The sequence below is a fragment of the Narcine bancroftii genome, chromosome 5 (assembly GCF_036971445.1).
Source record: "Narcine bancroftii isolate sNarBan1 chromosome 5, sNarBan1.hap1, whole genome shotgun sequence".
NCBI lineage: Eukaryota > Metazoa > Chordata > Chondrichthyes > Torpediniformes > Narcinidae > Narcine > Narcine bancroftii.
The window spans coordinates 139,955,964-139,971,307 of record NC_091473.1 but is presented as its reverse complement, the minus strand read 5'-3'; the positions used below and the strand labels follow the sequence as shown (position 1 = coordinate 139,971,307).

The following is a 15,344-nucleotide window of genomic DNA, read 5'->3' as shown; positions in this document are numbered from 1 at the left end:
CCAATGTAGTGGCAGTTACTAACTTTGAAACACATCACAGGACAAAGGGGTTTCAGTCGAACCGATTTATTCAAACTTCGCGCACGCCCTTTAAGGGTGGCGTGAGCTTCGCCCCCGCACTGGTGGTGACTTCATCACATTCGTCTGAGGTACACATTTTGGCCTTAGCCACGAGGCACTGAGGTCCCCCAACGGTGCCATCTTCCCGCAGCTGCCCTGCCAGTACGGCGATACAAGTGGGGCCGGTTCGCCACGAGAGATGTGTGATGCAAAACTTCAATATTAATTAAATGTTTGAAATTTAATGATTGTGAAAAAGATTAAAGAGCTGCAGCAAAAAAAGTTAAGGAGAGAGAAAAGGAAAGCCACCGGAAGTTGAAGGTGAAACAATATTTTTTTATCCTGATATTAAGTGCTGCGTTAATGTCGCGTATAAGGGAATTTAATCCACTGAAGAACACCCTTTGGAAAAAAGGATACAAATTTGTACTGTGCCAACCAGCTAATTTGAAAATTATGATGCCAAATGGACAAAATAAGTATTTTAATGATTTCAAAACAGCAAAGAATTTTGTGAAAAATTACCAACTTTGAAGCTGAATTGAAAGAAAATGAGAGAACTTCTTTAAACTTGATTCTTTAATTCTGAATTATGATATTATTTCTTCCTGTGCATTTGTATTTGTTTAATATTAATCCTTTTGAAAGTTTAATTTTTTTTAAATTGTTTTGCCTGCAAGTTCAGGAGGTTAGCCTCCAGAATCCATGCATACGTGTTTATTAGTCGGTTTTCCCACTACCTGTAAAATAGAGGGGATGGAGAAATTTTTTGAAAAATTTACACTAAAGGGAGGGTTTCTCACTTTTTTCCTTACTTTATATTTGTTTTCTTGAGATTTCATACAATTTATTTGGGAAGTGTTGCTGATTTTGGGTACTATGTTCGAAAGAAGTGAAAATGGTTTTTGAAAGGAATGTGTTGGGGATAGAAGGGGTGAAAACATAGTAAGGCTTTTGTGTATGGAACATGATAACTAAAGATTTTACAAATGTTACAATTTTGCATTTTTAAAAATATTTTTGAAATTCAGAGATTTTTTTAGATCTGGTAAAGGGAAAAAAAATCCCTTTTGTCTTGATATTAGTCTTAAGATTTTTTATATTCTAAATAATAATATTTTTTTCTGCAAATTGTTGTTAGTAGTGGCCCTATTTTGAGAGAAGGTGAATTACTTATGAAAGGAGTAATGATTGGGGGCTGGGTAGAATAGATTTGGGTTTTAAAGTCAACATGTAATAGGGTTTATATGAATTTTTACAATGAATTTTGAATATAGATGAGCATTGTGACAGATTATAGATATGTTTTTGGGAGATAAATTGGGCAATTCTTTTTAGTGTAGGTCACATGCAAACAAAACAGATCTCATTTAAAATACTGGAGCTCAGCTCAAGTTAGACAGGCCAACTCCAAGAGCCTTTGCAAAAACTTTGGAGAATGCTCAAGACACTTCACTAATTGATTGTTGTTTTGAAAAACAACAGATGAAAGAACTTAGAGGTATAGATTAAGAGCCGCAAGCCGTTTGCTGTTCTAAGAGGCTCATGTGGTTTTTTGCAAGCAGAGACGGAGTCAAACAGGCTTTTCTCTGAGAGAGAGCGATAGCTCAGTTCTGCAGTTTTACAGTCAACAGAAGGCAAGTTTGTGGAAAAGAATCATTTGGAAGACGGCTTGTGAGTGCTTAGTTCAGCCTGGTCAAAGCCCTTGTGGTTCATGCAGGAGGAGAGGACTGGCTGTCTAATGTTTCACTTGAAATAAGAGAAACAAAAAGGAACTCTGTGGTGAGCTGAAGGAAGAGGTTATCATCTGGAAAACCCTAATGGGGCAAGTTTCTTCGGCAAGACACTGAAGTGGCTGATTAAAAAGGATCAGCTGTGGGTGTCTAGCGAACAACAAATCTCTCTCTGAAAACCAACAAGAACCTTCTTGAGGAATAACCATTTACCTTTCAAGCACCAAAGCCTGGTGAACTTCATAAATGTTAAATTCTGTGCACAGTATGAGAATTGCCTGCAACCAGTAAACTTGGAGGAATGAGAAGTGAGATTGGACTGTGAATCAAAGAACTTTTCTGAACTTACACACATGCACTTAGAATTAAAAGGGGGTTAAGTTAGGTTAGTTATGTACATAGTGATAAGTTAAAGTTTGATTCTGTTTTTATGTTTAAAGATAATTAAAAGCAACTTTTGTTTAATTAATCATTTGTCTTGGTGAATATCTATTGCTGCTGGGTTTTGGGGTCCTCTGGGCTCGTAACAATATGATTTGGAATTTATGATTTATATGATTACATTATACAATTAATTTTGAATATGGATGAATGTATGATTTAAAAACTTCAAAATAAAATTAAAAAACAGAAAGGCAGCAAACAACAGTGCCATCCACACTTTACGGTACTCAAACCATACCCCTGCAGTTTGGAGCCAATAAGTTCACTTGGACATTTATACTGGCTGTGGTATCCCAACCATTGCTTAGGGTGGATTTCCTCAGAGGCCACTCACTGCTAGTTGACTTGAAGGGGTGACAGTTAGTAGTTACCAGGACTTTTCAGACATTCTCCCTGGGGGAGGCCAAGTGACCTGCCCTGTACTTGGGTTCCATAATGTATTCGAGGAATGACTTCACAAGAGTTCTTGCGGAGTTTCCAGATATCATAACGGCACAGTTCTCTTCAGCAACACCAGAGCATGGCATTTTACACCACATCGTCATGCCTGGGCCCACAGACTGCTGCCTGACAAGCTCTGCCTTGCAAGAGGAGTTTCGGAAGTTGGAGATGGGAATTGTGTGCAGATCCGACAGCCCATGCATCTCCCCACCTAACATGGTGCCTAAATCACCAGGAGGATGGAGATCGTGTGGTGATTACAGAAGGCTGAAAGACGCCACCACCACAGACCACTACCCTGTGCCCCATATACAGAATTTCACTGCCAACCTGCATGGGGCTCGCATTTTCTCAAAGATAGAACTAGTACACGGGTACCACCAAACCCCAGTGCACCCAATGTACCAAAGACTTCTCTGATTATGCTGTTTGGACTTGGAGTTTCTTAGAATGCCATTTGGTCTGAAAAGCGCAGCACATACATTCCAATGGTTGATGGATGCGGTGGGGTGACACATGGAGTTCTTGTTCATTTACTTGGATGACATACTCATTGCCAGCCACTCCAGCTACAAAAACCTACAACACCTGCATCTGCTCTTCTGCTGCCTGCACAATTTCAGCCTCGCGATAAACCCTGCCAAGTGCCAATTTGGGTCATCTACCATCAAATTCCTGTGGCACCGCATCAACCGCCACAATACCATACCATAGCCGGCAAAGGTGGAAGCCATCCGCCAGTTCAGCAGACCCAACACAGTTGAGTGTCTGCAAGAATTTGTGGGGATGGTGAACCTTTATCGGTGCTTTTAACCTTCAGCAGACTGCATCATGAACCCTTATTTGAGCCCTCCCGGTTGCTGATGTCAACGGTTCACCCATGACTTTCAGAGCTGGTTCAAACTGCGCTTAGGTGAGCCGCCACATGCCCCCCCCCCCCATCCCTGGCCGCCCCCAGAGCCAGCAATTGGAGGCAAAACGTCTGGCGCCTGCGTTTGCTCTGGTTGTTTGGGTGGGCATCCTTGCCTTTGCAGTGCAGGCACTGTTACTGATCGGTCAAGGTCTAGGTGTGCTGGTTTGAAGCGGTCGATGTGGAACTGCGGGCACAAACTCTCCAGGCACCATGAGTGTGGTGCCATGTACCAGCTCTGCTGATGAACACCAGGTCCTCTTTGGTGCCTTTTGTATGCTGAGCAGCACCCAGGGTAGTTAATCTACCCAGTCTGGCCCATGGAGGTTTACCATCAGGGCAGCCTTGAAGTGCCTCTGGAAGGGCTTGACCAGGCCATTTGACTGTTCCTAGCAGGCATGACAGTGTGGTCCACAGTGCAGATGTGAATTGCGGACCCCTGTTTGAGGTGACATGGACCAGGAGGCCGAAACGTGTCACCCAGATGGAAAAGAGAAATATAAACAAAGAAAGATATATAAACAAACCAACTCTCCAATATGGGGGGAAGAAGTCCAGGAATAATGTACAAAATCCTTAACTGAGTTTCTAATTGAGTTTGTTGTTAAGGAGTCTGATAGTGGAGGGGTAGCAACAGTTCCTGAACCTGGTGATGTGAATTTTGTGGCACTTGTATTTCTTTCCTGTTTGTAGCAGCAAGAACAGAGCATGTCCTGGGTGGTGTGGATCTTTGATGATTGCCGTTTTTCTCTTAGCAAATGGATCTCATCATATCTATATAGTATTTATGTGGAAAAAATCTCAAATATTTAAGAAATAAAAAGATTCATTCATTTTTAAAAAAAATACATCAATTCTATTATTTTTCAGAAAAAATATATACTCCAGGAAGGATGTGGAGACTTTGGATACTGTGCAGAAGAGATTCAGCAAGATTTTACCTGGATTAAAGAGCATTAGCATGTAAAAGTTAGTCTAACTTGAATTGTTTTCTCTGGAGCACCAGAGAACAACGGGGCTAATGATATCATCATTAGTATTATCATTGATTGTCAGAACCTCACTACCCCCTCCCCCCAAAGGTGAAACTGTCAAATACTAGAGGACAGGTTTAAATATGAAGGAGATGCCCATGCAAGTGTTTTTTAAATATAGAGCTGTGGGTGCCTTGAAAGCCCTGCTGGGGAAGGTGGTAGGAGCAGATACAATAGAATGTTTGAGGTATTGAGACAGACCATGAATAGGCAGGGAACAGAGGTACAGATCACGTGCGAGCAGATGGGATCAGTTAGATTGGCATCATGCTGTAGCCACGGTGGGATAAAGGAAACCACAAGGCTAAACTGTGAGATTAAATATCAAAGAAAGTTGCCAACAACAGAAAACATTTATGTAAAAGCTTGGAGTTTTAAAATAATAATTGAAAAATCTCCACATAGCAAAAATAGATTTTCCAGGTACTGTTTTGCAATAATCACATCTTGCCATACTATTAGAAATTTATTGTCATTACTAACGTACAAAATTTAATAATGCAAAAATTCATCAACTTTTGCTTATCTTAAAGAAATGGCCCAAAAGTAAGTGTCCATGGATTTGTCCCCAGTGCTCCTTCAGGAGCAGGCCTCCTGTCCAATCCATCGGTGAACCTGAATTCCCAAATCTGAACCTCCAGTACAATCAGGAAGCTTTCAGCACCTGAGGCCCCTTCGGGAACCCTTCTTGTCTTTGACAGCTTCTTGAATCCCATTCCGACACTTGGTTCTCACAGAGCAGTTTTGACCGGCCCACAGCCTGATGCGAGTCCTTCAGTCCCCACCAGGCTGTGCAGGTTCTTCAGCCACTGAGCCTCTCACTGGTTCATTGCTGTGGTCACCTTCCCTCTATAATTGTCTTCCAGGATTCTCCTTCTGAGTGGGGGGGGGGGGGGTGTTCTCCCACTCTGGTTCTCTGCATCCACTGGAGTCTGCAACCCCTTGTTGTCCAATATCAAGCTTGAGCATCAAGAGTCAAGCTTGAGCATCAAGAGAACTTGAAAGGCAAATCCATGGAAGAGTAGAAAACTCTTAACTGCAGCTTTCCTTTCACTGAATTCAAATTACTCTTTTGTAGATTTCAGATCTTCTGGCACCATGAAAAAGAATGCTGATAATTTCACTGTTATTAAAAACACAAAATTCTAGACAATTGAACCACTGTCTTCAAATGGGAGCATCTGCATACCAAATTCTGAATCATCAATAGTCTAAAAATAGCTAAATGAGCAATGCTACATTATTGACCAGTGATAAATCATATCCAATAAAGAATCTATTGAAAATCTATATCCCTAACCCTCCCAAAAAAACCCAAAAAAATTATAATCCAAACCACTCTACAAAACACCAAAAACACTCCCCATACAAAAAATAGAATACAATCAAATGGCTTTGAGTTCATTATGTGTGGGAAATCTTGACCTGAGGAGTTAAGAGGAATTCAAGCAGCTCTCATTCTGCTCCCCAGCAAGGTTGAGGCAGAGAGAATTGTTATAACTTTACTGTCACCAACGGCAGATCTCCATTGACAAATGCCTGGGGGGGGGGGGGCTACTTTCTGAGGAAGGGAGGTGTTGACTTCTCGGCACATCAACCAAGATCGATCTGGAACTAGTATCACTGCTAAAGTAACCAACTTTGAAGAATGCAACAATGGGTTAGCACTTCCTTTCTCCAGGATGTATGGTTTTACAAGCACCATCATTATTCAGCTTGGCTTGAAGGTGAAATCACATGGTACTGCACTGCCCTGACCCCCAGCAACCTCTACGCCCAAGCTACTCGTATATTCAGCTACCTTTTTGCTCAGTATAAAATCGCAAGAACACAGCACGATTTCAAACATAAGCTTGCACTTTCATCAGTACAGCTTTAAATGGTGTCACAGTCATCAAAAGGAGAATTCGGTCTGTGAAGATTCATTGATCAGAAGGATAACATACAAATGGAATAAACTTCACTCAATATTGTCATCTGGCAGAATGCTTAAAAAAACACTCAACTCGAGCCAGTTTATACGCAAAGGAACTTGAGAAATAGCACCGACTGCCAGACTATCATTAGATTTAAATGCAGCTAGGAAGCAAGGGGTGATAGGCTTTCTTTTGCTTCCAACTGCATTTGAGGAAGCATAATTTTCATATATGCTTTTACATATAGAGACATAAAATTTGTGCAATTAATTGAAAATGAATTTTAAATAAAAATAGCATATTTTGTTTCTGTGGAGCAGTGCCATAACCTTATTCCACATCAAAAGGATAAAGGGATTTGATTCTTTCCTGACAGGCATCACATTCCCAACCAGGATGAATCTGATAGGTAATCATCCTTCGAAGCACCTTCAATTTATTACATTTTAATAGCATAGAGTATACTGTCAGTCCTGAGAATTGAGTTCATGCATGCAATTTGTTGTCTGTAACAATACCCCAAACTCAATTTTGTTGGAGCAATCTCACTGGATTTGATCAGAAACTCTTGTTTCAACCAGGAGTACAATGCACAAAAGATCTGGAGAAACCTCAGCAGGTCACACAGCATCTATAGGAAGCAAAGGGCAACCAATGTTTCAGCCCTGAACCCTTTGATGAAGTATGAGCAAAAAGTAGGCACATGGCCAAATTTTAAAAAGGGGAGGAGAGGACAGTACTGCGTAAATTCAATTGACTAGAAAATGCTTTTTGTTGCAAATCGTTGTACAAACTTACAGCTGACATTTGAGCTCATTCATCATCCAAACCTGATTTCTGGATTCAACCAAATTGCAGAAAATTAAACAGAATAAATGAAATTTGAGATGCCCAACAAACTATCCAGAATCAATAAAGGGATTTATCCAATGATTGCCATGCTGTCCTTAATTAACAATTTTAATGCAAATCCCCAAATTTCCAAAATCATTCCTGTCCTGATATTTTTTGCAAAGCACGGAGAGCGCAAAGTGAATTTGGATTTTATGCGTGTGTTATGTTTCACAGATGAGTCAGTACTGGTCGGCTGTATATAAAAAAAATTCCTGTAGATCACAGAATTTTATTTTCTGTAGTCTCCCTTTAAATGATGAGAAGAAAATGAGGATAATAAATTTCAAATTACTGTATTTGAACTGAGATCTTTGCTGAGGTGGCTCCAAAATGTCTGCAAATATATGGAGGACAAAAGGATGACACAGATAATAATAATATAGGACTAAATAACTTCTGTTCATAAGATAAGCTTTACCTCTGTTCATTCAGAGAGGAGGGAGAAGATCGTTATCAATTTCTATTGCTGTTCCAGCACAATTATAACATGCATCTATTTAATTTAACATGTCATAGAGCTAATTGGCAGGTTCACTAAACTTACTCAAGGGTAAGTGCTTAACTTGCATATATAAAATGCTTGTAAATCGATGTCTTCCCTTTTATTTCCTTCAATTAAAGGGAAGCAGAGTAAAAACTAACAAAAACAGTTAATGTTCCTACTGGTTTAAATAATGCAGGAATCTTTGAAGCTAATTCTATTTAGATATTGTGTGCTGTCACCCATGCATTGACAACTAATTTTCTTCAGTGATTCTGAAATTTATATCAGATCTAACACAAGATAAATGATTTGAATACATTTATTGCATAAACCATTAAATAAAATGTAAACGCCAAATGAAAAAAAATATCCTACATACTGAGTTGCACATTCATTAGACAAATATTAGCAAAACTGAAGCTTTCAGAATATATATGGGTACAAGGTAAGTTTGTCCAATACCTAGAATAATTCCATCCATAATTCCTCATTTATTTTGCAGTCTCCAAAGAGACAGCAAGCAGGATTTAAAGAAAAAGAATTTCAATCAAAATTTACTTTGTCATTAAGCAGGATTTGGATCACAGATTTTAACTTCAGTCTCCAGATGTAACAATAGAATCACAACTTCCATCAACACATCCAAGTTATAAAGAGTTCATCTTGCTGATCAAAGTTCTTGAAAATTTGTAACTATCGAATACAAGAAGAGAAAAAAGACTTGGAATCAGTCAAATGACCCTTGCAGAGGTTGAAAGAAATTAAAAAAAATATCAAAACAGCAGAATACAACCCTAATTTATAGCACTGACACACTGGTATTTCTCTCCCCCGCCCCCAAATTCTATTGAGGCGATAATAGTACAGATCAGGTGTGAATAACTATGGTGGTTGACCAACTACTAGAAACTTACAATTTGTTATCAGAGATAATAGTCAATATTTGCAGTAATCTAAGAATGCAAAGCAAGTGGATTGCTTGTATAGCTTTTTTGGTCAGACGGATGATACAATTGTATCAAAACATCATTTAAATCATTTCCCTGTCAAGCTTGCTGCCTAGACCATTCACTGTGGATTACAAGCGTACATGGAGATCAGGTCTTCGGCTTTCCGGTTGAGAAGTACAAATGACTTCTATACGCCTAGCACTGTATTAACTACAATAACTATTCAGCAATGTGGCAATGTTCTGGCAAAGTTGCCCCATTGACAACAAATCATAAAGAATCACTTATAAATGACATCACAATTTCTACATACATGGAATAACTCTCCTTTCATGCCATTATAGGCATACAGGCTACAAAAATTACAATTTACAAAAATAATATATTGAACATAAAAATGTTAATGGTGAACTCTAGTTAGTCACATAGCAAGTCATAAACATTTTGGCTTGAAGTTTTACTCAACGATGGTTGTTTGGATAGCTGGAGGGGAAAAAAAGCAAGCATTTTTGAAAATACCCAGCCTGTCATCCAAACGAGAAGAAATTACGAGATCTGAATAATAATTAAGTTTACATGATAGGTGAAGATTTTAAGTCTAACCTATCAACTCTTTAAAGATGGGAGCTTGATGTGCATTCTTAAAATTTTCACTTCTCTTTACACACAAATTTGTTTTCCACATTTACAATTGCTCAATTTCCCTTGTGTGAAAAAGCAGACACCTTAAATGTCATACATAATTTTAAAGATGACATGTTTAGATGGAGCGTCGATGGGTTTTTACCAAAATAAAAGACATTACAATGAAAGAAATACACTGATGGGAACAAGACCCTTTCTCCCCCCCCCCCACCCCTCACCCCCAATTCATTATGAAGATCATTTCCAGCCTCCAATATTGTGTCAAGCAGGAATGCAGTTAACCATCTCGGTTTTCTGTAATGACGTCATTAAAAATGCAGCAACACGAGTCATTTTTAGCATCAGAGGTGGGGGACGGTGGCATTGGAGGGATTAAATGTCTGACTGTATTAATGTACATAGAGGTTGCCATCTAACCTGGTTCAGAATCACTGCTAAACGAAGAACTAGATTCACTACTGCCGCTGTCACTTTCAGAGTCTGAGGTATTGCTGCTCTCACTCAATCGGGAAAATCCACTCATCCCTGCTACAGGATCATTCTTCTGAGCTGTTTTAAAAAAGTAGTTAAAGCAGACTCAATCCAAAGATGCAAAGACAGAATGGCACAAATTGCTGTTTTAGCATATCAAGTACAAACCCATTTTTGTTTGGTTCTTTCCGCAATGCAGATGTCCACTCACATCTTGTAATCTCTTTTCCAGTTCTTGCTTTTTCTTCAGTTGAATTTCTTCTTTGGATCTTGGAACTCCATTAGCTACACAACGTGACACCATTAAAAAATAAAATAAAATGATCTATCATACTAAATGGAAAAAAAATTACATACAATTGAATGTCATACTCACCACTAAGCGTTTTATGTTTCTTTCTTAGACATGCCATAACATAGCTTTCCAGTTCTCTTAATGTAGAAGATTTCAAAGTTTCAAAGTCTATTTCTATTTCTTCTGGATTAGTGTCTTTTAAGGATGGCTCGCTTGACTGTATTATGTGGACAATACGCCCTAGTTTGTCACCAGGAAGCTTATTTATGTTAAGACTCAATTGCCTCTTTTCGTCATAAGTCATTGGCTTGGCATAATCGTCTTCTTCCGAATCACATACAACAGAAGCATGCCAGTTCTTTTCCTGTAATCTCCTGTATCATAACATACACTCATTGGCAATTATTATTAGCATTTAAACAGTCATCATGACAAGAATATGCTTGAATTATTTAACACAAATCATATACGGGCAGTGGTTGGTTGCAAACATGCCATTAAAATAGGGTAAATACACCGCTTCAAAAAAGGAAAGTGTCATATCTTGAGGATAATTGACCATCTTTTGGCCATCACTAAAAATTCCAAAGAAGTATTAGTTGCATTTAAGTGCTTAAGAAAAATGGTGGATCCCCCGTAACTGAAAGCAATGAAATCTGCAACAAAATTGATTTTAAAAAAAATCTCAGCAACGTAAAACATGAAATTACAAATCAGCTTATAATATAAATTCTGAAGATTGTTTTATTGTTTGACTGAGTTCCACATGCAGAATTTATTTAAATTAAAAGTGTCCTCAATTATTTATGGTCTCATACTTTTCCATGCAATTATTCTCCTATCCTGTCTGAAAATTAACATCTTGCCAGTCCTGAAAGATCCTGGAAATCCACCTAATTTTTCTGCGCATAATGTCCCAATTTGCCCGACTTTCTCAAACTTGCCTGTTTCTCTAGCAATAGATCAAATTGCATGGGTGATAATATGAACTCAATTCTCATTCAAAAACATTCTCCCTCAAATTCCCCATGTAGATGTGATCTTAATATGCAAAACAAAAAGGCAATCCACATGTAAAAGTGTTTGCAAGGGCAGATGACATTTCTTCTTTGGCAGTCATTCTTGATGGTGGATGACTTGCTTCACAGGTTTTGAGGTAGCTAAGGAGGCCAACGTGGGAAGTGCAGATTTTTGAACATAGAACATTACAGCAGAAGATCAGTCTTTCAGGCCTTGACATTTTGCTGACCTATATAATCTAACTACATAACAATTGAATCCTTCCCTCCCTCACATCCCAGAACATAGGAACATAGGAAGTAGGAACAGGAGTAGGCCAAAAATGGCCCATCGAGCCTGCTCCGCCATTCAATACAATCATGGCCGACCCTTCACTTTTCCTTCATTCATGAGTCCAAGAATCTTAAATATCTCCAATGTACCAATCTTTACCACCAACCCAGGCATCAATGACTGTGTATAAAAAAAAATCTACCTCAGACACCTCTCATAAACTTTCCTCCACTAACCTTAAACATGTGTCCTGTGGCATTGGCCATTGCCACTCATTATCCACCTTGTTTGCCTCTCATAATCATATATACCTCTATCAAGAAACCTCTTATTCCCCCATCTCTCTAAAGAGAAAAGTCCTGGTTCACTCAATTTTTCCCTCATGAGACATGTTTTTCAATCCTGGGATCATCTTGGTAAATCTCCTCTGCACCCTCTCTCATGCTTCCATATCTTTCTTATAATGAGGAAACCAGAACTGAACACAATATTCAAATGAAAATTTTATAGAGCTGCAACATTACCTTGCGGTTCTTGAACTTAATCCCTCAACTAATGAAGGCCAGCACACCATGCGCCTTCTTAACTAACATATCAAATTGGGAATCTTGAGGAATTTTTGGACTTGAACCCCAACATCCTTCTGTTGCTCCACACTGCTAAGAATCTTGCCATCAACTAAGTATGCCATTACACAGGTACTCCACCTTCAAAAATCAATCTCCAAAAGTGTATCACTTCAATTTTCCAGATTGAACTTGGTGCACCAAAGAAGAGGTACAAGGACTGCCTAAAGAAAGCTCTTGGTGCCTGCCCCATTTACCCCTGCCAGTGGGCTTATCTCGCCTCCAACCGTGCATCTTGGCGCCTCACAGTTCAGCGGGCAGCAAACTCCTTGGAAGAAGACCGCAGAGCCCACCTCACTGACAAAAGACAAAGGAGGAAAAACCCAACACCCAATCCCAACCAACCAATTTTCCCTTGCAACCGCTGCAACCGTGTCTGCCTGTGCCGCATCAGACTGGTCAGCCACAAACAAGCCTGAAGCTGACGTGGACATTACCCCTCCATTAATCTTCGTCCGCGAAGCCAAGCCAAAGAAGAAGACCTATGACAACCTTCTACATTATTCACAACTCCAACCTTTGTGTCCACTATAAAATTGTGTCAACTCTTGTGCAAAATGGGGAGGTGTCTGATGAGGCAGGCATAGTTTGGGTGTTTGAGTTCTCCTTCCTCTGCTGTATAGGCTCCTCCCGCAAGAGAGTCTATGCATAGTAAGCCCACAATGCTCTCAGCTTCATACTGAATGCTCTTTTGGTACTTTCAGCAGTAACTGAGTATATCAATGTTGGGGATGTTAACTGTGAAAGGCTTTGCTTATCCATCCACTGAAGCTGAAGAGAGGCAGAATTATTTTTTTTAACATTAGCAGGTAACATAATGGAATCTACCTTGACTGGCAAGCTTTTTCTTGGTAAGGGAATATTTGTGAGGAGAGTTAATGCATTGACGAAGAGGAAGCTGGTGTCAGTCATGAGGCTTTAGAAAAGCTTTTAAGAGTTGGTTGGAAAAGCATTCCTGCTGAGTGGCACTCAAACATGAGGTAAACAATTCATCCAGAAGTACTCATCTCCAATTAGCTGTCAATTTTTCCAAGAACTAGTAAATCCAATCACAATCAAGTTTGGAAGACAAAATCAGGTTTGACAATTCTTGATTACAAAAACACTTTTGTGACTTCTGGTGATGTCATGAAAGCGACAGCTGTGGAGCTGACTTGCTCATTGAGAAACCCTCTTTAAACCAGCCATATATAAAAATAAATACAGAGGCATATGGTATAATTCAAGTATTAATGATTGAGTGTAAGGAGCTGATGCAAGGCTAATGAGGGCAGAGAAAGGGAAGGGAATGACAAACAGGGGCAGATGGAGAAGGCATTTCACCATCACCCACATGACGGTGGCGAGTCTGATAAGAAAGAATCATTAATTCTCTGAGATCCGTGAACTGAGAAAATAACACGGAAGTGGCCTGAGAAGATATTAAATAGAGGCGAGCAAGAAGGAGGATAATATGAAAGATTTAACTTCTGGAATTGAAAAGCAGGAGGGGAAACTGAAGGAAGATAACGGAGAAATGTTCAGTCCCGAAAAATAGGGTGAGGCACAAGAATCTGCGAAATTACGGAGTTGCAGAGGGAAAAGAAAAAGAATTACGAGATGGTATGTAGCTGAACTTTTAAAGAAAACACTTGAATTGCCAGAAGACCTAAATATCTACAGAGAGAGAGAGCACATAGGTCCCTTGCAGACAAGCCGACAGTGGAGCAAGCTCTACCACGATCGATCATAATCATATTTTTTTTGACTATTACATGAAAAATGTTATGTTGCAGCAAGCTTGGAAACAGCAGCAGACAACATGAGGGGGACAGAATGCATTTTGACCAAGACTACTCTCGAGAAATCAAGAGAAAGTGTAAGGAGGTACAGTAGGGGATTAAAAAGCTGCAGGAGTAAAACATCACAGCCAAGTCTCCATTCCCAGCAGAGATCAGGACTCTGGTGTCAAGGCTTTCAAGAGACTGGCCAAAGAAATGCTCACACTGGAGAAGATAGGGATCCTCATCGGAACAGATCCTCGAGAGAAGCTGAGAAGAGAACTGGTCAGTTGACAGCAGAGGAACTAGGGGGCAGAAAGGACCCTCACTCCGTCAAAGGAAGATGTTTGCGTTTTCCTTGGCACCACAGGAAAAGAACTATAGACAGGTATGAAACAAATACAGAAACAAATACAGAAACTAGGGTCAAATGGAAAATGAAAGAAAGGATATTGTCATTATTGAGCAGACAAGGAAAATTATATATATGTTGGTATTTACCATGTTTAAACAATACAAAAAAAGGCTGGTTTTGTGTTTTACTTAAAAGTAAAATCTAAGAGAGGGACTGGAGAGGGTTTTCTCAGAGCAGGGAGTTATACCTGTTAGGATTCCCAAAGAGGGATTTTGAGTAACTTCATTTAGTTGCAACCACACAAAAAGTGGGCTCACCCAGGAGAGATCTCGTCGCATCTCTTCTCCTCTGTACAAGAAGCTGGCACACCAATTTGTTCTGGGTGTCCAGTTGGGTCAGTTAAGTAGGAAGTACCCTTTTTACTCTTCTTTTCTTGCATTAGCTTTGTGGTGGTACACCACCGGCCTATTGCAGGGGGGGACTACCTGTACCTGCAGGAGTGTACCTCTGGCCTACTGCAGGGGGAAACCTCTGTACCTGCAGGAGTGTAAGGGGACAGGACAACACCTGGCCGGCTGACAATCAGTCAGCCTGAAGGGACCAAGCCCCACCCGGTCGGGTGTCAATCACCCTCCGGGATATAAGCCTGCGCCGGCCTCCCGAAGTCTCACTCAGCTACAGCCAGCCTGGCTCTGTTGAAGTCTTTGTGTCTGATTCTGGCTCACAGCACACCACAAGTTTGTTTTGCAAATGTTTTCTTATATATGGAGCAGTATCACAGCAACAGTCCTACAATTTTTTTCTGAGGTTTCACAGTCATATACAGGTCAACCAAATCAAAAAACATAAATGGCACATAAAGTAAATTTTAGGATACACAATGTTGGATAATAACTAATTTAATGTTCACAGACTAAATCATTCAATAACCATATATATAACTATATAACAATTACAGAATGGAAACAGGCCATCTCGGCCCCTCTAGTCCATACCGATTTAATCGATCTCCTCTAGTCCCATTTACCTGCTC

At 39.8% G+C, this 15,344-nt stretch overlaps 1 protein-coding gene across 7 annotated transcripts in view; it reads right to left on the bottom strand.

Moving 5' to 3' along the window:
• LOC138764011 (bromodomain-containing protein 3-like) overlaps positions 1–15,344 on the bottom strand; it is a 160,325-nt gene that overhangs the window by 37,532 nt on the left and 107,449 nt on the right. For all 7 annotated transcript variants that reach the window (XM_069939194.1, XM_069939197.1, XM_069939200.1 and 4 more), the window contains exons 10-12: positions 10,359–10,651; positions 10,151–10,267; positions 9,929–10,060 (exon numbers count right to left, since the gene is read on the bottom strand). In XM_069939194.1, the coding sequence (XP_069795295.1) occupies positions 9,929–10,060; positions 10,151–10,267; positions 10,359–10,651 (542 nt within the window). The remainder of the gene's footprint in view (positions 1–9,928; positions 10,061–10,150; positions 10,268–10,358; positions 10,652–15,344) is intronic.